Below are 27,628 nucleotides of genomic sequence, written 5' to 3' on the forward strand. Positions count from 1 at the left end.
CCAAGTAGCTGGAACTACAGGCGCACGCTACCACGCCCGGCTAATTTTTGATTTATCATAGAGATGAGGTCTGCCAAGTTGCCCAGGTGGGTCTTGAACCCACAGGCTCAGGCAATCCACTCACCTCAGCCTCCCAAAGGCGCGGGATTACAGGCTGAGCCATCGAGCCTGGTGGAAAAGCAGATTCTTAAAGGTGGTAATAGAGGTTGCACAACAAGAGGGGCTAGGAGGGCAGTCTAGACTGAAGAAAATGCACAGAGGCATGAGATGCAATGACATATGTGCAAAATGACATGTGGTTAATATTGGACTGTGAGGTGCATGGGCATAGGGACACTTGGAAAATGACCCTTCAGAAGGGGAGGTGGAAAAAAAAATTAAGAAAGCCTTCTACACAATATGAATGAATTTGGATTCAATCATGAAGGAACCTGGGAGATGTCTAATAACTGAACTGGCATTTTTGAAAGAACTCTGGCAGTAGCGGACAGCCTGGAGGCAGGTAAGAAGCAAGGCAGGGATATCAATGAGGGGCCTACTGCAATAGTCTAGGCTGGAGATCAAGTGTTTGAACTTGGCAAGGGGGTAAATTAGAAGGAATGGATAAGATCTGTAAAATCAGTAGGATTAGGAGAATGAAGGAAATAATAAAAATGATTGCTACTATTTATTGAGAAATGACAACAGAGGGAACTGCTATGGGCTTTATATGCATTATTTTAGGGGTTCATGAAAACTTCGATATACAATAAGTATAGTTCATTAAGATGTGGAATATAGGCAAAGAAGGTTTTTCTTAGGGGAAGAAGGTGTACAAATACAAAAGGCAAAAAAAGGCTGTTCTATTTTTAGCCATTTGTGGAACAAATAGATGGAAATGTCCTCCTGGATATAAATCTCTCAGACTCTGAAAAAATGTCTCAGGTGGAAAAGCCACAAACATAAAGCTATGGGAATAGAATGATCCTTAGAGAACATAGAAAGTATGTTATATGAAGAAAGCTCATGAGTGGTCACAGGATGAAGATATTCCCCTCCCCCTCAAATACTGAGAAAGAATGGTCAAAAGTAGTGAAGAGCTGGTAGGGCATGGTGTTTAGAAAAGAAAAGGATGGTGAACAGATTTCTATGAAGTGTCAACATTTAAAGGAGGAAAGACGTCTCTGAAGAACTCAGAGAGGTAGACTGAGGACCAAGAAAGAGTAATGTCAGAGGTCAGGGGTGTTTCAAGGAAGGAATGCTTGATACAGAAAAAGATGATAGTAAACATTCATGTCTCTGTAAGAGTGCTTTTTGAGAAGACTAGGGTAGTAAGTCTTCTGTAGGTTTAAGTGATGGTAGGAATTGAGGGATGGATGGTTAAGTACAAACAAACATGAACAACTTGTCTGAGATTCCTGGATGTAAAAGGATAAAAAGATGATAAAACCATCTCCAGAGATCATACAGTAGAGGGAAAATTTTTCTTTTCTAGAAGAGTAACAGATATGTTCTTAAGCCAAAAGGAAAGAGGCCAATAAAGAAAAGGAATAACTGATGTGGGGAAGCTGGAGCTTCGAGGGGACTATGCTTTGGAGAAGAGGAAGAACACCTTTTCTTCTGAGAGAAATGTATGTAAGGCTGGTTACCATACAGGGGGCATCTGGAACATCAAGTAGGATCTCAGACAGTTTTCGCTTTCTTTTTCTTCTGTGGATTAGGAACCAAGGTCATCTGCTGAATGTGAGGTTAATATTTAAAAGAAGGCAAACTCTGAATTGGCACAGGTCTGGGGTTTTCAGGATACTTGGGGAGAGGATAAACAAGTAAGGCACTTATGAATGGAAGTCTAGGCAAGCGAGGGCAGGAAGAGAAACTAGCAAAGTGAGCTTGATGACACAAAGAAAATGATGTAGGGATCAAGGGAATAAAATTAATTACACAATCAAAGATGTGCTTACATTCAGGGGTGTTGGAATGAAAGAATCAGAGCTGGAAAGAAAAGAAGTTGAGGTAGAACACGAGAGAGATGAAGATTATAATCGTGGAAGAGTTCTGGTAAATGACAAGGCCCAAGATGGGGACATGGAAGTTGCAATGGAGGTGAACTTGGCTATTGTCACAGAACTGAGACCACGGTATTGCTAGTTCATCTCCATGGACCCTGAATTCGTCCAGGCTACAGGAACAATGCTCATACTATTTGATTCAGTAGTATTTGGTACATTCCCATCTATATGTGGGAGTTAATTAATTTCTTAGATAAGAAGGAATCTAACCTACTAGTGATTACGCCATTAAAAATTCCACACAGTTGTTTTATATCAAGATGAACTCAAGAAAGGGATTACAAATGATTCAGTATCTAAAAATAGGACTGCTTTAAAAACAATTACATTTTTTAATCCTTAAAAATAGAGCAATAATATTAGAGAAAATTAAATCTCAGAAAAGGAAATAATTTTGCCCAAGATTACCAGCTCATTAGCATGAGAATCAGGTTTAGAGCCCACAGTTTCTAATTCCTGTGTCATGTACTTTCCATTATAATGTGTCACCTTTCAGTCAGAGAACAGTCTTAGAAGTTCAACAGATCACAAAACATAATATAGTTTACCGTCTCAGCCATTTTCTCAGCTGGGGTGCTGCAGAATTCAACTGTTGATGAAATCTCTTTTTGAATGTTAATACCAACATTTCCCAGAAGATGAGAATGTACTGCTTTTGCCAACCTGTGATTTGTTAATGCCAGTTCTGCTGTGCTGTGGCGTTGTGCGCTAGGGGAGTAAGTTTGCTCTCTTCCCCACTGTAAGGAGACTAAAAGCTCCTCCAATAATCTGCATAGAACACACATCAACACTGAATATTACTAAGAGGACAAAATATAAAAATCAGTAATCATAAATAAATGAGAAACATTTTTGTTTTTCTGTTTTTTGAGTTGGGGTCTCACTCTGTCGCCCTGGCTAGAGTGCAGTGGCATGATCATGGCTCAATGCAGCCTTGACCTCCCGGTCTCAGGCAATCCTTCCACCTCAGCCTCCCAAGTAGCTGGGACTATAAGTGGTGTTCACTACCATGCCCAGCTAATTTTTTGCTTTTTTGTAGAGATGGGGGTCTCGTTATGTTGCCCAGATTGGTCTCGAACTCCTGGACTCAAGCAATCCTTCCACATTGGCCTCCCAAGGTGCTGGGATTATAGGCATGAGCTACCATGCCCAGCCTGAGAACCATACTTCTGAAACGATATATTATTTTTCTCCACATCTTACTCTCTCAGAGTTCCTAAATTAAGATATCTGGTCAAATAAGTTAGACTGCAGGAAGCACATGTCAATCTATTAGGTTGTTATCTGAAAATCAATCAAATAGTACTTTTTTTAGTTTTCACATTTTAGTGTAGGAACTATTTACTTGATTTGTGCAACTAACTGAGACATTCATGTAGTATTTTTTTTTTGATGAGTTACATTAATTGATATTTGAATGCTAAAGCAATCTGCAATTCTGAGATTAATCCTACTTGGTCTTAATGTATACACTTTTTTCTATATTGTTGGATTTCATTCACTAAAATTCTGTTAAGAATTTTTTGCACTATGTTCATTAGAGGCTTTGGTCTGTGGTTTTCTGATAACATCTATAGTTTTGATATCAAGATAATGCTGAACTGAGTTGAAAATTCTGTCTTTCTCTTCCATTTCCTAGAAGAATTCGTGTAAATTTGGTTTTATTTCTTCTTTAGATGTTTACTAGTATTTACTGGTGAAGTCATCTAGACCTGGAACTTCCTTTACTGGAAAGTTTTAAACTATGAATTCAATCGCTTTAATGGGTTAGGGCTATTCAGGTTATCTATTTTTTTCTTGACTAGCCTTTGATAATTTGTCTGTCAAGGTGTTTGTCTATTTCATCTAAATTACTAAATTTATTGACAAAGAGTTGTTCATAACATTTCTGTATATCCTTTTACATGTACAGAGTCTGTAGCATATCCCCCCTTCCTAATACGAGTAATGAAGTATCTTCTCTTTTTTCCTAATTAAACTAGCTAGAGGTTTCTTATGTTTATCTTTCCAAAGAAGTGATATTCAATCTTGTTCTCATCATTTTTTTCCTTCCTGTTTACTTTGGATTTAATTTGCTTTTTGTGTTTCTTAAAGAGGGAGCAGAGATTCCTGAGACCTTTCCAAAATAAGCATTTAAAGCTATAAATTTCCCTCTAAACACTGCTTTAGTTGCCTCCCACAAATGCTGACATACTGTGTTTTCTTCCTTCAAATTTCCCCTATAATTTACTCTTTGACGCTTACTGATTCCATTTGTAAGAAATCAACTATATAAAAATATAAAGAGCTTTTAAGGAAGACTATCATATTTGGTAGTTCTGGAGACTATGGACATGAAAATAAGCTCTAATACTGTAGAAAGTCCTCAAAAAAAGATCTCCTTCTGTAGGAGAGACAGGTATACTTCTTGGCTTCTACCAAAAACTACAAATCTGATGCAATTGTAACCAAAAACTGCTTTTAAAGACATCTAGAGATTTCTTCTATAGATATAACTAATTCTCTCCCCAATTAAGAATATGGGAAGCATGTCTTCTATGAGTCTCAGATTTTAGTTACTACCAAATTCCTTAAATGAATGTCAAACAATTTTTGACATTAAAATAAAATATCAATAAAGCTGTATACTTTTTACTAAAAAATATAATGTTACTATTAGTGTTGATCAGGATGTTAAAAAGTTTCTGCAGTTATACTGCAATAATCAGTATAACATGCATGATCTGCCTCTTAAAATGTTTTTAGTCTTCCTTCTTCCCAGGGCACCTATTTTAAAGTGCTACTCAAAATAAATGTTCAATAAGTTATCAAATATAGAAATATGAGAAAAACTATACAATAACAAAAACTGCAGGAGAAAACAGAAGAGTTCAGAATGTAAATAAGGGCCTTACTTCTGGGTAGTTATCATTTCCTGACGAAACTGTTCCCGTTCACTCAGGAGATCCTGTATAGCACTGTGTGCATCACGGTTTTGACGTTGTAAAGCTGCTCTTGAGTTGGTTAACTCATCTGCCATTACCCTGAAAAAAGATTAAATCTTACACACAAATTCTCTGACAATAACGCAGTGTAAAGAAGTTGATATACTACTTTGTGACTGCCATTTTCAAAAGCTAACAGCTTTAACATAGTCAAATTCTCAGTTTTCAAATTTTCACTAAAAAACATTAAATATGTTTATGAACTTAGAGTTCATTAAAGGGATCCAGTAATAATATTCATTTACCAAATGACAAAGGCAAAAGTTATTTTAGCTTTCCTCTACAGTGACTTGTGGAATGTATTTCAATCTAACTCTAGGTTGACCAAATTTTGAAGGAAAAAAAAAACAACTACTAAATGTTTTTAAATACAGACAGATTTAAAAAGGAAAACAAAAATGAATTACCACTCAATTACCTCTTTACCCTCAGCAAAGTATCAATCTAGAAAGGCTTATATGAAGTCTTTCCTCCTGCCCAGCATCCCCATCCTTCTTTCATATGTAACCAGTAAAGCTTATTACACACTTTTCCAGAAAAAAATAACTTATATTAACATATAAGCATGTGTTAACAATAAATCTACCCACTGTATTTACAAAAAGAGATTATTCAATACAAACTTTTCTACATCTTACTTTTTTCACATAATAGTTTATCTTGAAGATTTTTCCATATTAGCACATTCCCTTAAAAAAAAAAAAACAAAAAAACTTTAACTTTAACCATTTCTCTATTGATGGAAGTGAAGCAAAATTTTAAAGTATGGTTATTTAGCTGAAAGCCTTAGAACTAAAATTCAAGTCTCAGACTTTGTTACTACCAAATTCCTTCAATAAATGTCAAACAACTTTTGACACTGAAATAGTAAATTAATTTAAATATCAATAAAGTATAATTTTTATTAAAAAATATGTTCCTATTAGTGTTGACCAGGATGTTAAAAAATTACTGCAGTTATACTGCAATCTGTATAACATATGTATGATCTATCTCTTAAAATGTTCAATAATTGCATTTACTGCAATGTCTAAAAAATGTGAAATAAGAATTAATTAGCTTTCATCCTAATTCAATAAATAGTAAGTTCTTTTCTAAAGAGCAACCTATACTTGCACAATTAGGAGACAAATAAATTAAGGACTTTAAGAGAGTAAACAACTACTAGAAAGTATCATAGCTATAAAGACATAAACACTTTTCTAAAAATTTAGTTATCACAATCAGTGGTTCTTAAAATGCAGCCTGGAAACCACTGGTGTTCTGTGAGACTCTCCAGATGATTCAATTTAAATAAACAGCTAGTAAACATACATGTAAAATAATTTGTTAAGTACTAGATATACACAGATGGACAACATCCAGATTCTGTTCTCCAATAACTCAAAGTTGAGTCAGAGGGGGATAAATAGACAAAACATTATAATACATAGCAGAGTTTCCCAACTCTGTTTAGAGGGCTGGAATGGGGCTTTGGGGTTCTCATCTCTGTTGGAGAAGCCTCATCCAGTATGCTATAAAAATGTTATAATTTTCTATTTGTGCACAGACAGAATAAGGTTGGGGAGAAGAGCCATGAGTACACAGCATGAAGAATGAATAACATTATCTTAGGGAGTGGGACAAATATTTGAGTGGGGAAAAATAATTTTGTGATTTTAATATTTACTAGATGTCTAAGTTTACAGTTTTGTTTTGGTCTTAAACACTGTAGTAGGAGTGAGTTCTTCTGTATAGTTCCCTACAATTTAAGAATAAGGGAGGGTCCTTAACATTTTTCCATGTAAGGAGAATGTGTGACCTAGAGGAGAGTGAGTTTACACCTTAAAATAATATATAAAGCACTTTGATGACCTTACTCAGAAATTTTCACACTACAATTTACTTTCTTGTGTTATAGGTCAAAAATCTGATACAGCAAAACCTAGGGAATGAAATACTATTTACAATAGGAAATACCTGCTTGCGAGGAATTTACTTCGCCATACATCACACTGTATTGACATACGTTCTAACTGTTCTGAAAGCTGAGCTGTGTTTCGACCTAGGGCTTCATTTTCTAAAATAAGCTGATTTTTTTCACGGGCTAGACGTTCAAAGTGATACTGAAGATCATCCCCAACAGAAGCCACCAGCAACTTTTTTAATTCACGATTTACCTAGAAGAAAACATGACCAATACATACAACAAGCTCAAAGTAACGTCACTGACTTTAATGTAACAAAATTAACAAAAGGAGACTATGTTTGTGTAATTTGGACCTCCATTACTTAAACTGTATATCAAAAAGTAAAATTAAATATTTAAGTTTCATAATATATACAAATGATAACTCTCTACTTCTCTCTATATATGTTTACCTACAGTCCATGTGGTTTAAACTGAGCCTTTTGTAATAAGAGTAAAAATCATTATCATGAAAATAAACTGCTTCCAGTCAACACTTAAAGGAAAAAATAAATCAGAAAACTAAACAATTAAATTTTGCTAAAGAAAATATGACAGAGAATTTCTTATGTGGTTTTTAAATTTAACATTTATAAGTTAATCTATTGCATCCTAAGAGTTTGATTTTAAGAAATTAAGTGAGGCAGTAATCCAGGATATCTGTAAGTATACACTTTACACTGTTATTAAAAAATGCAAAAAATTAAAACAATGTCCAATAATAGGTACTGCTATATAGGCAGCCACTGAAGAACACTGTTGCTATTAATAATATTATAATAGAATCTTCTGTGACATGGGAAAACATTAATAATGGAAAAAAGTGAGTTATTTGACAAAATGAATTCAATATGTATAATTATGCAGGCATATCTGGATGGTATGATTATAGGTAGTACTATCTTCATTGTGTTTTTCTGTATTTTCTAAAATGTTTACAAACAAATATGTACTACTTTTTGTAATTAGAAGTTAGTTATTTAAAAATATATTTGGAAAAGAATCACTAACCATGATGTCACTTATGAAGACTCGCATCTAGCAAAAATATGTATAGTCTAACTGAGAAACAAGGGGGGTAAGGCAATTTTTACTAAGGTGTAAAGATTAAAGCAACACAATTAAGCATTACAGTTTCTTTTACGTTTACAATGAAGACACAGTAATTTATACCACCATTCTCTTTATTCCAAGTATCATGAATACATAGGCAAATTACTTGGAATTTATAGATCCTTAAAAACATGAACTGCTAACTAGTCAATTACAAAGTCTCACTTGGTCAGTCTTTGGTCTGGCAGTTTATAACTGCAACCTGCTTTTACAACTTGTAAGTGGTGCTTTCCAAAGAACCTCACACCTCCATCCTTAATGAAATTTAGGGTATAAGTTCCCAATACAGACTCTCGCTAGAGACTCTGAGAATGAAACATTTAAGAGGAAGCATTTTAGAGAAATGACAAATTTTCTAATGACAGGTTTAGAAGTTCCAGCTGTGCTGTGCTTACCTCTGTCTGTACTCGGAGCTGGTTTGAAAGACCTTCTTTGTCCTGCAGTAACCTTTGTTCAGAGTTCTTGAGCTTTTCTAATAAATTCTTTACCTCTGAGAGTTCCTTATTAGGGTCAGTAACTCCCTCTGACTGACCAAGGAATTCTCCTTTCTGATGTCCCAGAGACTTAACCTTTGCATTTTTGTTGGGGATATCATGAGTTATAGCAGCTTTGGGAACTAATATTCTTACAGCTTCGACTTCCACTGCTTTTTCAGTGAGAATTTTTCCTAGCTGAAGAACTCCTGGGCTCTCTGAAGGAACTGCTTTCTTCCATGGACTCTGTAGGCTGTGATGCGAATTTCTGGATTGGCCCCCAGAGGCGACTTCAACAGATTTAGGTGGCTCTTCAGTTTCCATTCCATCTCCTGCTCCTCGGATTGGGGTTGAATTAAGGGTGACTAGCAAAGGGAGAACAAAATACCAACTAGTTACCAAAAAGAAATGCCAAGATATGCTATAGCCTATACTCAGAATTACTGGCACTAAAAAGAATGGAAAAAAATTTAGAGTAAAAAGTCATTTTCTGCCAGGCTTGGTGGCTCAGCCTGTAATCCTGCACCTTTGGGAGGCTGAGGTGAGTGTATTGCCTGAGCCCGCCAGTTCGAGACCCCCCTGAGCAACTTGGCGAGACCTCATCTCTACAATAAATAAAAAACCAGCCGGGCATGGTAGCGCATGCCTGTAATTCCGGCTACTTGGAAGGCTGAGGCGGAAGGATCGCCGGAGCCCAGCAGGTCGAGGCTGCGGTGGCCAGGAGCGGCCACTGTACTCCAGTCTGGGTGACAGAATGAGATTCCAACTAAAAAAAAAAAATCATACTCAAATCATTTTATTGATGTCTCATTCCCCCTCCTGGCTTTCTACTTATTTTAAGGGCACTATGCTCCCCTAAAAGTGCTTTGCTTGTAGTACTCAATATATATCTGATGAACAATAAATGAATGATGATAATGGGAAGGATAAAGGACAAGCATGCAGTTCAGTAACAGTGGTCATAATGATGAGCTTTGAGGGATCACAGGCAGCAAATATGGTGCTGGGTGCCTAATGTAGGTCAGATATTCTGTGAGGTAGAGCAACCATCATACTCAAGAAATACACTATCTACTTTAGGAGACAGGACATACATATCAAAAAATAAAATGCTACAGGATAATATATAATAATTTTTCAATAAGTGGTATAAAAATACTTCAATAGAAATTTTATTTTTATAGAAACATTAAGAACAGTCATAAACTACTGTCTGGTCAATTCACACTCTCTAGCCAAGCCATATATACAAATAAATAATGTAATCTCCTAAGATAAAGACCTGAAAAAGAATTCCCAGCTAAAAAAAAAAAAAAAAAAAGCCAGAGTCTTTAGTCTCAATTACTATTTAACATCATCATATCCTTGATATATCAAATATTAATCATGTTTCACTGTAAACATGCAGTTAGGAGAACTCATTTAGTTTGGTAAGAGTGATAATAAGGTCTTTCTGAAATTAAACCTTTCTTAAGAGTTTCTGAAGTACAAAGCCATATTAAAAGAAAGATCACATAATTTGTAACATTCCAAATTAAAGCAGCTTATGCTGTCACTTTGGCTTCTGGTCTTAGAAATGAAATTCTACCACCAAAGCACCATAGAAATGGTAAGCTTGCTCAGGGTAATGTTAAGAAAATGCTGAAAAAGTTACTTGTTTACAGCAAGAGGAAATAATAACCAACAAGAATACTTTTCCCGAGGTTTGTTTGTTACATTTCTACTTTTTAAAGAACTTCATCTTCCAAACTTTATTATATAAACACAGAAACTACAGAATAGATCATCTTCACAGTCACATATTCTCTGGTTTCTATCACTATTTAAAAAAACATTTCATTTTAAAAGATATTAAGGATAAATTTACTCATATTTTCATCACTCTAAAATAATTTCTCATTACTTCAGATTTCTTCAATATTTATATACTTGTAATCATAATAAATTTTATAAGCTTAATATATTTTTCATCTTATGGTTAGAATATATTCCTTAATGTATCATTATTAATTATTATTCTATTGTTGGATATTTAGACTTCAATTTTTCACTGTAATAAATAATGCTTGAACTTTTTTTTTTTTGAGTTGGAGTCTCACTGTTGCCCAGACTGGAGTGCAGTGGCCGCTCCCGCTACCGCAGCCTCGACCTGCTGGGCTCCAGCGATCCTTCTGCCTCAGCCTTCCAAGTAGCTGGAACTACAGGCGTGCGCTACCATGCCCGGCTAATTTTTTGATTTATTGTAGAGATGAGGTCTCGCCAAGTTGCCCAGGCAGGTCTCGAAACTGCGGGCTCAGGCAATCCACTCACCTCAGCCTTCCAAAGTGCGGGATTACAAGCTGAGCCACCGAGCCCAGTTGGTTGAATATTTTTATGCCTATAGAGTTTTTTCAACTTTCAAATTCCCAAACACAGAATTAATCTGTCTGGTGAAGATCTGTTTTGCAAACTGACTCCCAAAGTCACTCTACCAATGTAGTAGTAAATTAATTCCTTATGTCCTTACTTATTTATTTATTTTTGCATGCTTACCACATATGATTTAATACAATACTTAAAAGTGAATGTAAAGTATTTAAAATGGTTTTTGGCACAGTAAGCACTTGTCACATGTTAGGTTCTATTGCTTTTATTATCTTTTAGAAATCCTAATAAGGCAGTTTCTCTCGCTCACGCCAGCTCTGGCATGTCTTTCTATCTTTCCCCTTCTTTTTCTAATAAGCTTTGTTAAAAAAAATCCTAATAAACTTTAGATGTTGGTAAAGGGGATAAAGTTTATGTAATGTCATAAGATATAATTCTGACTTGTATTATTTTATGCTAGTCTTAAAGGTATATCACTAGACTTTAGGACTATTTTTTCATTCAACAGATTGTCCCCCCCCACAAAATTTTCCTATGTATGTAACAACGTTCTGGGAATCCTGAGTTATGGTAGTTCAATGTCAGGTGGCAAGACAATGGTGTGTAATTAATATGTTCTAATTTATAAAACCTTTTATGGTAGAATAAAATAGTGTCGTTTCTATATTAAATTTAAACCAAAACACCCCTAGGGCCTTAGGACTCACTCTACTTTCATAAAGATAAGCAAAGGACTACTTTAGAAATAAAGGGTTCCATATATTAGTTAAAAGAAAGCATGGTAGCACTCACAAGGAGAACTAAAATTTGATTTTAAGTTTGTCCAACTTTAATGTAAATGTAACTTTGTCAGTAATGCATTCTGGCACTTAAGAAGGAATGCAGGATAATGTTTCACCTATAGATTAATCAAAAACATCACCAGCAAAAAGACACACTGGAGACATGCCTCAGGCCCAATGAGACTATGGAAATAAGCAGGTGTGATGATACTTCCATTATGCTTAAATAAGACTCCTAAGCAAGTTGTAACGTTTTTGAGTAGGAATTTTAAATAATGGAGATTCAAGAACAAAACACAAAATAGTTAAGGCAAAGAAACAATAATGGGTATTTAACAGAAATCTCTTTTCAAACAAAATACCTTGTAAAATTTCAATCAAGAAATTAAGTCAACTGTTTAAACCACAATTTATTTAACTTTATTTAAACTGTTCTACTTACTCAAGCAATTATGAATACGAAAGTTGTACTGTATATCATATGACAGCTCCCTCTCAGTAATAACTATAATTCTAGCTAATGTGCACTGTCAAGCAGGCAGTGAGAGCGAGGGCCTTACATTTTCTCACCTGGCCACTCTCATAATTCTAGTTTTCTTTGTGACATACATAGAAACCTTTATTACATATGAACTAGGCACAATCCAGGCCACATTCATTAACAACTACCTTCTCTCAAGACAAAGATCTATGGTACCAGCTCCATAATTATGATTAATGCATATGTAAAGCAAAACATCAATCCTTATTCTTCTCCACTTTGAAGGGAGCCAACAAAACTTCCTTAAATTATTCTACCATTTTTTCCATCTATGATCACTTATCAATGGATTAAAATATATCTGAGGTTTGCTAAGTCTTACTGCTTTCCTCCAGGATTGGTGAAATGCAGGGAAAGAACCAATAAGGTTACTAGTCTAACATTCTGAAATAGGAGCTGGCAAACTTTTTCTGTAAAGGGCCAGATTGTAAATATTTTAGGCTTTGTGGACCAAGAGTAAAATTAAGGATACTATATAGGTACTTATATAAGAGGAGGAAAAAAATTTACTGATAAAATTATATCTGTAATAATAATAATAATAATAATTGAGTAAAGTTTTTTGGTAACATAGGTCTAATAATAAGAACGGAATACTTTTTAATTCAGGATAACATTTGGCTGATTGCATATTCTCAGGAGGACTGAGGGTCACAATTTGCCAAACCCTGCTCTAGAATACTGACACAAAAAGAATATTTAACTATCTGTCATTGAGTAAATATTGCTCCTTTATTCATACAACTGTAAATCTACAAAGACGTGTACTCCAAGTCAGTAGAATGGGGAATGGAAAGAATACCATACTCTGAGTTAAAAGAATTTAATTCTCTACTGCTATGCATTGTGTGACTTTCCAAAATCACTTAACCGTACTCTCCTCCCATCCCTTGGTGCTTTCAGAATAATGCAAATACTGTCATCTATATTTTAAAAGTAATTTGTTTCTCTTGCAGATTTGACTTTTAGGAGTTCCTCGGGGTCGGGACTGCATCCTGATTTTTATATCACCAGCTGATGAAATGGTCCTTGGCACAAAAAGATGAATAAATAAATGAACTTCTTACTGAAGTTCCTTAATCTCTTAATATACTACCTAGAGAGTTTCATTCTAACATCCACAAACTAACTCATTTAAAACTGCTTTTTTTTTTCCACACCAAATCATTAATTCCTAACTCAGTTATAATCTGACTTTCCGGAACATTTGCAACTTCAGCTATAAAACAAATTATTGATTGTAACTTGGTAATTTTAAATCAAGACTCGTTTAAACATCACCATATCACCTAATAAAGTTTAGTTAGTTTGTGCTAAATTAGACAAACACGTTACAGAAAATATTTAAGAGTTAGATCAACATTCATTGAAGTAGAATCCAAACTTTCTTCTTGTCACAGACTCTATGGATAAAGAATTCTCCTGGTCAAATAAGTGTGGGCAATGTGGCATATTGCATTTCTTTGGAGCTTCACAGTGTACATTAGTATATTAAAGACTCTGAGAGGTCCTGTAGTATAACCTCTCTTTTAATCCAGCCTTTCCCAATTTACCTGTTCATGGAATCTTTTTTTAACCTAACAATTGTATTCTACAGAACTAGGATTAAAGTTAGGTGACTATTTTATGGAATCATAAATATTTAAATGTCTCAGACCTGTCTGGGTCTGACTTTAATAGCTTTAATTTTAATTTTTTTCTTACAGCAAATAAAAGTTTTGGGTTTCAATTTTAACTTTCTAATTGTTACTATTCATCATGTGTCTCTCTTTTAGGAAGAACGCTAGCAGCCATGATACATCTCTCTTTTGATGACAGTATTGCTCAAACATCCTCTAAAAGGAAGTTGTCCCTATACCAAACAATTGTGTTTCTCTCCTAAGGCAATTAAAGAAAGTACAGACAACTGATAAATGTCAACCATGATAAGTATATATTTTCTCATACTTTGCAATACAAGTAACTTTTGTTCAGTAAAAATAGACACTATATTGAGTAGTAATAGGGCTAATTTTAGAATTAGACCTCATTACTCTAATCCTCTTTATAAAGTATTAACACATAATAAAAAGTAATTTAATTTCACAGAGGCCTTGCAATAACTAACTTTTAATCACTAATCATAATACTCTATTTAGTTTTTGTTTTTTGACATATACCATGCTGGTTGCTTTCATATTAGTTATCACTTAATTGCTCTGCTTTTCCACTAATCCCCAGTTTATTACCTTCATTACAGTCTCTGATTTGCTTATTCTAGTACTATAATAGCCTTCTAGTGACTTAGGAAATGCTATAGCACAGCTGAGTTAAATTCAATTAAGTATTTATTGGCATAATCTTTCTTCCTTATTTCCTAAACATGTTTCAACCTCCTTTTAAAGGGTTTGTTGCTAGATGTCTGCTTGCTGCAAAACTGACTTCTAGAAAATAGTTCCCCATTTTTCACTGCAGTCCCAGCTAGCAGAACTCATTCCACCCAAAGGATAAGCTGGGTCAGGAGGAATTCACATTGGGACATGTTAAAACTGCTTCCTATATCTATATGAAGATGGCCAGTAGCTTGTAGTCTATAAGGATCTGAATCACAAGGGAAGAGTTTAGGGCTATAGATTTGGAAGTAGTTCCTATAGATAATTACTGAAGCTCTAAAAGCAGAAGAGAAACAGGGCTGAAAAGCACTGATATTTAAAAGATAAACCTGAAGGAAAAGCTGAAGAAGAAACAGAAGATACAGCTAAGCAGTGCTGTCCAATAGAATTTTCTGCAGTGCTAAAAATATAATAACCACTAGTCACATTTGGCTATTGAGCACTTGAAGTGTGATTAGTGTGACTGAGGAACTAAATTTTTAATTTTTAAAAGATAGTAATTTAAATTCAAATAGTCACATATGGTTACTGCATCGGACAGTGAAGGACTATAGAGTAGGCTGAGAATAAAAGTGCTGTCATGGAAAGGAAGTATTTCAAAAGGTAGGGAATGTTCCACAGTATTAAATATTATAGAGAGGACATGCAAGGCAGGACTAAAAAGTGACTACTGCATTTAGCAAGTGTTATGGGTTGAATTGTGTCCATCCAATATTTATATGTTGAAATCCTAACACCCCAAACCTCAGAATCAGACTGTATTTGGAAACGGTAATTAGTTAAGATGAAATCATAAAGAAGTGGGTGTCTTATCCGACATGACTGATTTCTTTATAAAAAAGGGGTATTTGGACACAGAAACATGCATACAGGTAGAACAGTATGTGAACATGAAGGTAGAGATCTACCTTCATGAAGGTAGAGATCTACCTTGTAGAGGGTGGTGCCTCTACAAGCCAAAGAGCACCAAAGATTGCCAGCAAACCAAGCCAGGAGAGAGGTCTGGAACAGATTCCTAAGCCTTCAGAAGCATAGCCGTGCTGACATTTCAGTCTTGGACTTCTAGTCCCTAGAAATACGAGACAATAATTTTTTGTTGTTTAAGGCATAGAGTTTATATAGTACTTTGTTACAGCAACCGTAGCAAACTAATATAACATAAAAGAGATCTTTGATACCCGCTAGTTGAATATTTACATAAGTCTTTAAAAATGCATATTCTTATTGGATAGGGAACATAGCTGTTAAACTTTGGTGGATAGGGAACATAGCTGTTAAACTTTGGTGGACAGGGAACATAGCTGTTAAACTTTGTCTTTACAATAAATATTTTAAAATGGTCTCTAATAAATACTATCTCATGATGTTAATGTCACTTGCATATCTGAAGTACTAAAATATGAACGCTGCACTACCAACTAAACATGAAGAGATCTGAAATACAAACAATTCCCAAGGGGTCCATGAGGTTTATCAATAAACCTTAAATTTTATAAACCTCAAATATTGTCAAAAATTTCAAGTTTTTAAAAGAATTATTATCAAAAGAAGAACACTTACCTTTGGTTTCTAAACTTTTAAGAGTAGTCATTTTTTCCCCTTAATCAAGGAAAATGTACTCCAAGACTTCTACTGAAAAACCTAGAAATGTATACATATGAAAGAATTAAAACAATATGATATAAACACATTCATTGAGTGCGTCTAACTTAAAGGCTATGATCTTTTAATTGCTTCTGCATTTAGTATACATCCATGTAGACAGGGAAGTGTCCCTTATATCCCCTTCTCACGGCTGGCATTTTTTGAGAACAAATGTCTCGAAAAAGTTGGGACTGTTTTACTTGTAAATACTGTTTCACCGCTCATACCAATACACTCTAAATTGTCAGAGATGTGTCCTAAATTTGAGTTGAGCAATGGCAATGAGGCTGCTGTAGGGGCTTTTGTATGGTCCATAGACAAAGGGAATAGTAAAGTAATTACTTTCTTAGGAGACGTATTAACACAATTTGCTCACTATATGTATATATATATATCAGAGAGGAGCTTCTGTTCCGATGTTTAACAAGAGACACACATATTACTCAAGATAACTTAATTTGTACTTTTTATGGTAAGAAAATTAAACGGGATAGCTTTTAGGGGTAAGAAAAACATACACTGAGCACATGCTCTCAGAAATGTATGCACGGCCTTACACTACAGACAGATTGACCGCAGAACATGAGAAGACGATACTAATGCAAGGATACCAATATGATACACAGTACACTGGATGACTACCGATTTCATCACAACAAATGATCGCTCTCAGTCCTCGATACAGCTCAGCACAGGGTCTTCCAATGACTGAACTTCCTAAACAGTCACAAACCTTCCTTCACTTATCGTCTGCCGCTCTGAAACAGGGACCCAAAGACCCTTCGTAAGAGCGCTGACCCCTGAAACCGCGCCTGGAAGCTGCTCTGAGAAAGGTACAGGCACGGCGAGAATCTGCCGGCAAGTACCGAGTGGAGGGGCCCGGGGAGTGGGTACCAAGCACGGAAGCGACAAGTCAGTCAACCTGTGCTGACCCGAAGTCGACGCCCAAGTTCCATTCCCGTTTGAACAAACCTTCGAGGAACAACAATCTCTCCTTAAATCCAAAGCTACTGGCCACCCAGCTCCCACCCAGACCTCCGTCCCTTTCCACTCGCCCCTCGGTTACATATGCTTGCTTCTTCTTGGATTTACCTCTAAGATCCGGATTCTCCCTGTGTCAGGAAGCTTCGCTTCACAGGCTCTCAGGCTCGGTGTAACAGAGCTAACTTCGCGCACTTCTATCGCATTCCGAAGCCTACCCACCCAGGCCCTCCAGACATCAGGCTGTTCGCTCACTCCCAATCACTTCCGATGACTCAGGGTTTCACTTCCGGGATACGATTCCAAACGAGAAAGGCAAGCATATTCCGCAGTGCGTTTAAACTCAAGAAACATAGGACATACGGTGTAAGGCTTTAGTGAGTAAAAAGTGGACAGATGCCTGTTGTAAGACAAAATGCTGTACGGCCAAAATTTGGAGCGCAAGCCACATATTCTCTTAAACTTCCGGATCATCTGTCAACCAAACGGAAGTAAAGATGTTGGAGCGAGGAAGACGGCGTCCCCCTCCAGGCAACAACGTGGAGGGGCGGGTCTGTCGATTGGATGGACGGAGATGCGATGATGCCCAGCCACTAGGGACGAAGGGGTGGGGCAGTGGCGTCTTACGTATGTCCGGTGGTGGGCGGGGCTATGTTGCCAGAGTAACCGGATGGTGGTGTTGGCGGTGTCATCCTGTCGCACGGATACCGATTTCTTTGTGCTGCGTTCCTGAGATATGGTGAGTGCCTGGGGAGGCCAGAAGAACGGTTCTGGGGTCCTGGTTATGCAGCGTCCCGTCTTGGGCGGAAGGGCCCTCAGAGATGTCTCCGTCCCTTGCCCCTCGCCCCGTTATCTCTTTCCACCTTTCCACGGTCTGTTCAGTGGTCTCCTCGGTCTCCTGAGGTCCTGGAGCACTCTGAATTCCTCTTGGGTGCTCCTGAGCCTGTAGAGTAATGAAACAAAGTTTAAGGGTGGAGACATCGAGTCTAATTAACCTAAGGTGAGACATTATTTCGAACAAACATTTCATATTTGCGTTGTTCATCGTTGCATCTCTCAAGCTCATGGACGCGCTTCATTAAGAGTGTGAAGTGGTGTGTATGTGACTGACCCCACACGGATCCGAATCTCCCTAGATCTTGGGGCCTTTACCCTCCTGAGTGGCAGAGCACTGCCCCAGGGCTCGTGTAAGGGCCATTTGGTAATAGGTGTTTGTTGGATCAGCTCTCTTCCAGCCAACTGATTACCTTCTAGGTCCGTGCTTTTTTTTTTTTTTTTCCTTTTATTTTTGACAGGAATTTCCCCCAGGATCACTTGGAGAGCTTCTGGAATTCACCTGAATGACTAGGAATGGGGCTCGGATTTTTCATTTTTATAAGCCTGTAGGTGATTTTAATTTACTCACAAGTTCGAGAGCACCAGAATTCTAGTTAATTCTCTTAATTACCATATCTTTTTAAGCATCTAAAAGTGCTGGAGGGTAGAACGGTGACTGTTCTCAGATGGATATAGGTATTAATCTAACAAAACCCTACCCAGCGCCCCTTGTTTGTTCATACATCTCAGCAATCTGTTTTGTTCCCCCAGTCTTCCCCTGCCCATTTCCTACAGAGACATTTTCAAATCTTTACCTTACAAACCCTGTCCTTTGACCTCCTCATTTCTCTTTCTAAGCAGATGACCAAGTCTAACAGGCAATCTTTTCAACCTTGTGCTCCCAACCTACACTTTGACCTATGTTTTTACCTATCCTTTAGTTTCGTATTTCTAGTTTAGAGAGGGGGATGTTGAAGGATAAGCCAGCCCTCTATCTTTTCTCGTGTTCTCATTTGCCCCCGTCTGTTACATTTTGCTTCCAGTTATCTCTCTTCTTTCCTGAGCTTTCAGCATCTTCCTCTCAAGTTTCTTTTCCTCAGCGCTCGTCATACATCTTACACAAGCTAAATAAAACAAAATCATGCCCCCCCATCCTGTGTTTATCCAGTTATTGCCCAATCCTCCCATCTATGAGTAAACTGCTTGAAAGCATGATGATTTTACGTGTATCAATCAGAAAGAAGTCTGTGTCTGGCTTTCTCATTAATGGCTTCAATGTAGTTGCTCTTGCTTGGTTTCTAATGGCCTTTTAAGTGCCAAATCCAGTAATTACTTCTTAAAGTTTACATTACCCACTGAGGTTCATGTTCATTCATTCCTCTTCTTTTTCACTGCCTGCTTTTTGAGTGTCACTCTCTGGGATTTACTCCTCTTACTTTCATTTCTTAGCTTACACAGTTTCTTTGGCTGATTCCATCCACATTCATAGATTCTACTAATACCTTTGTTTCACTTTTAAGTTTCATTTTTCATCTCAGACTTTCTAAGGCTTAACCCATTTGTTTCCTGGACATTTATACCTGTGTATCTCAAAGGCCCCACAAACAACATGACCAAGGCTGAACTTGCTGTCTTTCCTCCTGGTTTCTCCTATTTTCTAATGATACTGCTATATTGAAACCTCAACCAGAAGTCAAGTTATCCTGCATTCCTCCCTCCCTTACGTTTCCCATATTCATTGGTTACTAGATCCTGTTTTAGTTTAGTGTCTCCTCACTTCTTGGCCAGACTATTGGAATAGTGTCTTTAACAGTCTGGTCTGGCAATTCCCCAGTCTATTATTTTCTCTGTCTTAGGACGGAATTTTTAAAAACTTAAACTGTTGATTTACTCACCTATTTAAGACTCTAGACTCCCTATACACAGTAAAATGCCTGGAATGACACATACAAGGCCTTCCATAATCTAGCACTTATCTGTCTAACTTCTCTGTTGCCTTTCCCTTTCCTAGACATCCTTTTAGCCTCTTGCCTTTCATGAACATACCAAGCAACTTCAAAATGGTAATATGCCTTTTTTTACTTTGCACATGCTACTCTTTCTACAGTGAATATCCTTACCTCTTGTTTGCTTGGCAAATTCCTATTGATCCTTCCAGACCTACCAGGTTGGGAATCTCTTCTACGATACCTTCCTTCCCTACTCAAAGAGACTTGAACTGGCTGTGGTGGCACGTGCCTGTAGTTCCAGCTTTTCAGGACACTAAGGCTGGAGGGTTAAGGACAGGAGTTCAAGGTTAGCCTGACAATATAGCAAGACTCCAACAGTTGAAAAATAAATAAAATAAATTAAAAAAATCTTTGCAGATAATCAGAGTAGAGAGAGAGAGGGTTTATTCTTCTTTTTTTTTTTTTTGGAGAAAGAGTTTTGCCCGATCATAGCTCACTCCAGCATCAAACTCCTGGGCTTAGGCAATCCTCCTACCTCAGCCTCCTGAATAGCTGAGACCACAGGCATATGCTACCATGCCTAGGTAATTTTTTGATTTTTTTTGTAGGGTTGAGGTCTTGCCATATTGCCCAGGCAGGACTCAAGCAATCCTCCTGTCAAAGTGCTGGGATTATAGGGATGAGCCACTGTGCCTGGCCAGTACACATCTCTTATTGTACTTGCCACATTTGGTTGAAATTATTTGTTTATAGATTTGTCATTCTTACTAAACTTTGAACTGTTAAAAGAATTGATATTTATTTTGTTCACTGTTATTGCTTAGGTCATATTAGGCACTCAAATATTTGCTGAATGAATGAAAAAAATAATGTGGTAGGTAGTCTGAAAGAACGTGAAGCACTTGGAGAGATTGTAGGATTGAGTTCTCGCTTCTCAGAATTAGAAAAGTCATCATGAAGCAAACGGAATAGAATTTGAACAGTTAGAATCAAATGATCTATGCAATGGCATAGGGTGGCAGAAAGTGACAATTGCTAAATATTTTTTCATGTGTGCCTGCATTATATTTTGTTATTCAGATTTCATAGCAATGCTAAGAACAGTGAACTCCTGCCCCCTCACCCCTGCTGGGATTGCAGATGGTGGCTCCTTTAAATTAGGTGGTCATGAAGGCCCCTCTGAGAAGGAACTTTTGAATCAAGACCTGACTAGTACAAGGTGCAGTGATTTGGAGGGAGTGGTCCAGGCAGCACTAACAAGATAAAAGGCCCTGAGGGAGAAAAGAGATTGGCATATTTCAGGTACTTGTGGTTCAGTGTTATAAAAGAATAGAACTGGTGCGGGGGGAAGGAGACGGGGCAAAAAAAAAAATAGAACTAGGTAGTGGGATGGTGTGGGAGAGTGTGGTAGAGAATAGCCTGAGATAGAGAGGTAGGTATATACAGCAGTATCTTACGAGCTGTAGGCCCATTACTCAGTCATGAAGTAAATTTGTGGTATGTAGTCAGCATTAAAAAAGAAGACATAAAATAGCAACTTAACATATTCATTTTATGTAGTAAGGGTAACTTTCATCAACTGATATAAACTATATTTTTTCTGTGAGTCCTGATCCACAAAGATCAAGATACAGTGTATTGTGAAACATACGTACTTTAAAAGGCAAAGTAGTTGAAATCCAAGGCATGTAGAAAGTCTAATTTCTCTTTTGACTCAGTGAAAATGTTCCTTTTGTGTGTCAGAAAAACTTTGCATTTAATAAAAGTCTAAAATTGGCTATAATACAGTTTTCAAGTTTCTTTCTGCATCCAGATCTCTATCCTACATCATTTATAAGAAAGTATGGGCCTTTAGTAACAGAGAGAAATAGATGTCACTTCTCTGTGTTCAGTCTAGACACTGGTGATTGTATTTTGGCAAAGGATGGTGCTTCCCTTTAAGCAGCTGAGGATGAAGGTTGTTTGCTCTGTTGGTGTGACTTCCTGACCACTGTAGTTTATCTGATCAGCTTCTGTCTGTATCTAGTTTGGTACCGTTGTGGCTTCCAAATTTTAAAATCACCTTTATGTTGTGAAGCAGATATAGGCACTATAGCTTAGTACGTCTCTCATACTTGTCTAAGATATAGAATATACTGGAGTCATTTATTTGCTTTTATATGGAAAGAGAATAGAGAAGGTAATTCTAAGACCCATTTGATTAACAGAAATGTGAATGCTACATATCTTCTAAAAATAGCATTCATTCAAATACTGCTACTACAGATAAACTGTTAGTGTAAAAAGACTTTAAAGATTATTTGCAGTGTTCCATAAGAATTAGTCTAAACCTTTAAAGTACAAATGTTGCAAAGTTGTTGTTTAAACAGAACCTTCAAAGACAGTTTCATGATTGCTAAAGAGTAAGATTTTATTTCACAAAATGTTTTTCAGTTTCAACTTTATTTTTAAAGTGTCTCCTAATAGCTCTACTGTTTTTGTCTTTAGCATCTGCTTTTTATTCATCTAGAATTCCTTTTGTTATTTTAACTGCTAATTTGGAAGAATTGTGGTTCTAAAGCCCTGCAGGATTCCATTTACTAAAACTGAATCAGAAAGTACAGAACTTAAATTACAGATCTGAAAACTTAAAAAGTCTATTTTCATATGTATTTTATTATGAATTGAGTTTAGAGTCTGTTATAGTTTTCTTTAACAGGAAACAGTAGTATTTGAAAAACTAAATAGAAGTGGTTAACATAATGCTCTAATTTTCCTTACATGGAGCTTTTTGGTTTTTTGACTTTTTTCTTGCCCATTCTTTCTGTCTTATTTGCCAATTATTCATTTAAAAAAGTATGTATTGAGTGCTTTCTGTATGCTAGAAACAGGTGATTAATAAGATAGCACACAGTGGTTCCTACCTTATGGAATTTATAGAGAGAAACAGATATTGGAAATAAATAGCAGGCTATGGCAGTCTAGGCATGGTGGCTCATGCCTGTAATCCCAGTGCTTTAGGAGGCTGAAGTGGGCTCGGGGTGGGAATCGCTTGAATCCAGAAGTTTGAGACTAGTGTGGGCAACATAGTGAGACCTCATCTCTACAAAGAATTAAAAAAAATTAACCATGGGAGGTGGCTTGCGCCTGGAGTCCCAGCTACTCAGGAAGCTGAAGTGAGAGGCTTCCTTGAGATCAGGAATTTGAGGTTACAGTGAAGTATGATCCCACCACTATATTCCAACCTGGAGACAGAATGAAACTCTGTGGAAGGAAGGGCGGGAGGGAGGGAGGGGGGGGGAGAGAGAGAGAGAGAGAGAGAGAGAGAGAGAAAGAGAGAGAGAGAGAGAGAGAGAGAGAGAGGAATGAATTACAATTGGGTTGCAAAAGAAAAATTACAAGGTGAGGTGGAGATTAATGATAAAATAGAGTGATCTGAACTCGCTTGGGGTGATCAGGGAACGCCTCCTTGATGATATAACTAATGTGTTTTATCCTTATTTGGGAGAAAAACAATATATGCAAATAAATAAATGAATGAGGTCACTTCATATGGTGATAAACACTATGAGGAAAATAAAACTAAATAATGCAATAGTGGCTAGTTCCAAGAGCAAGTAGTCTTGGGTAAGACAATTAGGGAAGGTCCTCGTGAAGAGGTGACTTTTAAGCTGGGACCTCAGTGATGGAAAGGAGCTTGCCAGGTGGAGATCTAGGAGAAAAGCATTCCAGGCAGAGGCAATGGCGAGTGCAGAGGTGCATTAGAGGAATCTGGGGTCCAGAGAAGGGGAGGATGTGGTGGTGGGGCCCAGGGAACCAGAGGGTGGGGTGGTAGGGTCCCGCGAGCCAGAGGATGGGGTGGTGGAGTCCAGGCAACCAGGGGATAGGGAAATAGAGAATGGGGTGGTGGGGCCCAGGGAACCAGAGGATGGAGTGGTAGTGTCCAGGAAGCCAGAGAATGTGGTGGCGGGTTTCAGGGAGCCAGATGATGAGGTAGTGGTGCCCAGGGAACCAGAAGATGGGGTAGTGGAGTCCAGGGAATCAGGGGATAGGGATCTACAAGATGGGGTGGTAGGAACCAGGGAACCAGAGGATGACAGGAGAAGAGATCTGAGAGGCAGGTGGAAGCCAGGAATACTGTGGCTTCTGGCACTTGGGAAGGATTTGAGGTTTTATTCTAAATGCAATGGGATAAAGCATCTCATATTTTATCTATTCCATCACAATATTTTTCTTATCTGCCTTATTTAAACTTTAGCCATATTAGTTTGGTCTGTTGGTGCCATTTTAATCTTATTTATAACTTTTATGATCTTATAAACTTTGGAAAATATTTTTCTAAACTGCTCATGTGCTTGAAGATCAGAGACCCTAATTTCACCCCTTATAATTGCAGTTTCCCAATTTATTTGCCCTTTTCCTGTTTCCATTCTATCTCCTCTAAGGTGTGGCAAGCAGAGATACATATTTCAGGTGAGCGTGCATCAGAGTTCTACATGGATATTATGTTTTCTGCTGTGATTTGCACTAGCATATGATTGAAGATTCTTATTCTCAAAAATATCTCCAGTCCTTCCAATGATCCTTGTTTTCACTTTTCTGCAAACTTTGTCTAAACTACTTCCAAAGCTGTTGATATTTTAAGACTTTCTGTTAATTAGATGTGAGAAATTGTAGCTATTAAAATGTACTGCTCAATTCAGATGTATTTTCTGATACTAGACACTTTGCCTAATTAAGTTGCTATTGTCATCTCTCTTTACTCATCTTGTGTGCTGTGTCTTCTTCATATTTCTTTCTTCTTTAAAATGTATTTCCATATGCATGTACAAAGGCTCTAGAGCTCTCTGATATATGTAAATTTAAATTTTATCCTTTGTTTTCCACAGCTCCAATATATACAAGTTACATGTATATACTATGTATGTTTTATATATATTTATAAATATATTTAACTTATGCTGTTGTAGAAATAAAGGAAGATTACTTAATCATTTTGGGGGATTAGAAAATATAGATATGAAAATAATAAAATTAAATTTTATCTATAATATCACTGCCTGTAAACAATCACTGTTAATATTTTAGTGTACTAGCCTAGTCACATATACACTCATACATATACATACATGTATATAACCTTTAAATTGTTACCTTACTGCATTAATTATTTAGAGATCTGTTTTTCCCATTTAATATATCTTGTACATTTTTTCAGATCAGTTTTACAGACTACAGTTGGCCCTCTGTTATCCATGGGTTCTGAATCCATGGATTCAACTAACCAAGGATTGAAAATATGTGGGGGGGGGGAAACACAAATTTGTAATATAAAATATTACAAATAAAAAGCAATGCAGTATAACAACTATTTACATAGCATTTACTTTGGATTAGATTTTGTAAGTAATCTAGAGATGATGTATAGTATACAGGAAGATGTGCATAGGACATTTGTAAATACTGTGCCATTTTATGTAAGGAACTTGAGCATCCATGGATTTTGGTAGTTGTGGGGGTCCTGGAACCAATCCCCTGCAGATACTGAGGGATAACTGTACATTGTATTGTTTAATTTATTCTGATTTAACCAATCCATTTGTGAATTTATTTTGTTAACATATAATTGGCATATTTTTACAGGCACATTTTTATATACATTTGTAACTATTTTCCTAGAACAAATTAGAGGGAATAACTGGATGAGAGGTCATGTGCATTTTTAAGGCTTTTGTTACACATTGCCAAATTACTTCCCAACAAGTTTTGCCAGTTGATAACTTTGCTAGCAATGTGCCATGGTGCCTGCTACTTCAAAACTCTTAACTGATATTTCTATACATTACATACATACATCTAACAATAGATCTGAACATTTAATAAAATTGCCACCTGCTTTTCCCAGAATATTGAGAAAGATGATAAATTACTGTGCATGTTCTATAGATGAAAGGCACTGTTAATACTTAAATACAATATTTTTATGTAATTTTTTTTTTACATCTCATAAATTGTTAAAATTCAAAATTTACTATCTGCATGTAATGAAGAAGATAAAGTTGACCTTTCTTTATTCACAGACAGATCATCCAGTCCTCTATATCTGTACAGAAGAACTGGTGTAAAGCTATAAATCTAAAATTTTCTTTTTTTTTAAGTCTTGACTTCAGCACTTTTGAGTTGTGTGTTATATGATCTTTTTAGGCAATTACTTTCTCATCCACAAAATCGAAATAATACTTTCTTTTCAGATTACCTTAAAAGGCTTTTTTTGTGTGTGAGATTCAAATAAGATAACATATAAGAAAGTAATAAGTTGAGTGTAAGTAATAAGTATATAAGAAAGTATACTTGGGGTAGGGGCATCTAAACATGTCTACTATGTATTTAGCAATTATTACCTGGTATCCATGAATTGCTACTCAGTTTAAGTGGATTAGCTAGGAACATTTATTGCTGTCGTGTGAGATTTTATTATTCAGTAATTTGATTGCGATAGTACAATGAGACCATTCCCTCCCAGTCTATTTCTTGTAGCTTAGGCTTATAGATATGGGTTTGAAAAACTGAAAATCGTTTCATCTGGTGGCAAGTACAATTCTATCATTTATGTTAAACCATCTTGCTTTTTAAGTAGCTTGTTGAATTTTACTGCATAAACTCAAATCTCTAAAAAGTGAATATTTATATATCTTAGGTATCTGAATATTTTTAACAGTTAAAAACTTGCAAGTTTTATATCCAAAGGAAGAATGGCTTCTATAATAATATGATTACTTTTTTTCTAGCATTTTCACATAAAAGCTAATAATGATCTTATGAGCTTGTCTCCCAATATCCTTCACACATATGCTGAGGCATGCATCATTAGAACACGTTTAAAGTCAAACTTGAAATACTAAGCATTTACAGTTGGATGTAGGGCATAGGCTCTTGAACTTATCCTCTGTCCTCCTGTTGGGTTCTTGCAACATGACATATATCTGAGATACAAAGTTGAATAAGACTAGATTTCTCTCTTAAGGAGCTCACAGTCTTGGAGAAGAGATGATACATGGTAACACTGTAATACTAACTTAGAGAAGTTCAATTTTCTCATTTGTAAAATGAAGATGATAATAGAACTAGCTCCCTCATAGGGATATTGTTATAATTAAATGATAAACTGTTTAGCCCAATGCTTTATACACTGTATACATCCAACAAATATTAACTATTATTACTGCTGCTACTGCTGTTGTTATTGGCACATGTTAAGATAGAGACGTAGTGAATATGGGAATACAGAGGAGAAACTAATCAGTAGGAAATAATGTTGAATATGAACAACAAGATTAGTTCACTTTACAGCATTTTCTGTGCTGTTTTTCATTCACTGAGCTTCAGGTCTTCTTTAACATATGAAATGTGTAAATCCAATATTAAACTTACACATATTATTGCTAACATTGATTCTCTAAATTTACCAGAAGACATTTGAAAATGGAGTAGGAAACTATGTCATTGTGATTCCTCAGGATTCAGGGTTCAGCCTAGTACCCTGCACAATTAAGTGCTTAACAGATGCTTTCCCTCCACTTTCCTTTAAACATTTTTGTTCATTGACCCAAATGTCCCTTTGGGTGAGTTTTGGG

At 36.5% G+C, this 27,628-nt stretch overlaps 2 protein-coding genes across 4 annotated transcripts in view; one reads left to right on the top strand and one right to left on the bottom strand.

Moving 5' to 3' along the window:
- The window catches only part of BLZF1 (basic leucine zipper nuclear factor 1), a 21,554-nt gene extending 3,733 nt beyond the window's left edge, over positions 1–17,821 (bottom strand). For 2 of the 3 annotated variants that reach the window (XM_021717254.1, XM_008067375.2), the window contains exons 1-6: positions 17,362–17,821; positions 16,186–16,266; positions 8,489–8,931; positions 6,992–7,191; positions 4,943–5,071; positions 2,597–2,816 (exon numbers count right to left, since the gene is read on the bottom strand). In XM_021717254.1, the coding sequence (XP_021572929.1) occupies positions 2,597–2,816; positions 4,943–5,071; positions 6,992–7,191; positions 8,489–8,931; positions 16,186–16,216 (1,023 nt within the window). In that variant the 5' untranslated portion in view covers positions 16,217–16,266; positions 17,362–17,821. Of the gene's footprint in view, positions 1–2,596; positions 2,817–4,942; positions 5,072–6,991; positions 7,192–8,488; positions 8,932–15,555; positions 15,695–16,185; positions 16,269–17,361 lie in introns of those variants that run through there. The other variant, XM_021717255.1, reaches the window with a different exon arrangement.
- Positions 17,765–27,628, top strand: part of NME7 (NME/NM23 family member 7) — a gene marked incomplete at its 3' end in the record, with an annotated part of 131,480 nt that continues 121,616 nt past the window's right edge. Inside the window, exon 1 of the mRNA XM_008067377.1 lies at positions 17,765–17,989. Within this exon, the coding sequence (XP_008065568.1) occupies positions 17,987–17,989 (3 nt within the window). The remainder of the gene's footprint in view (positions 17,990–27,628) is intronic.

This window comes from Carlito syrichta, unplaced genomic scaffold (genome assembly GCF_000164805.1).
Source record: "Carlito syrichta isolate Samal-C Ts95f unplaced genomic scaffold, Tarsius_syrichta-2.0.1 Scaffold309493, whole genome shotgun sequence".
Taxonomy (NCBI): Eukaryota; Metazoa; Chordata; class Mammalia; order Primates; family Tarsiidae; genus Carlito; species Carlito syrichta.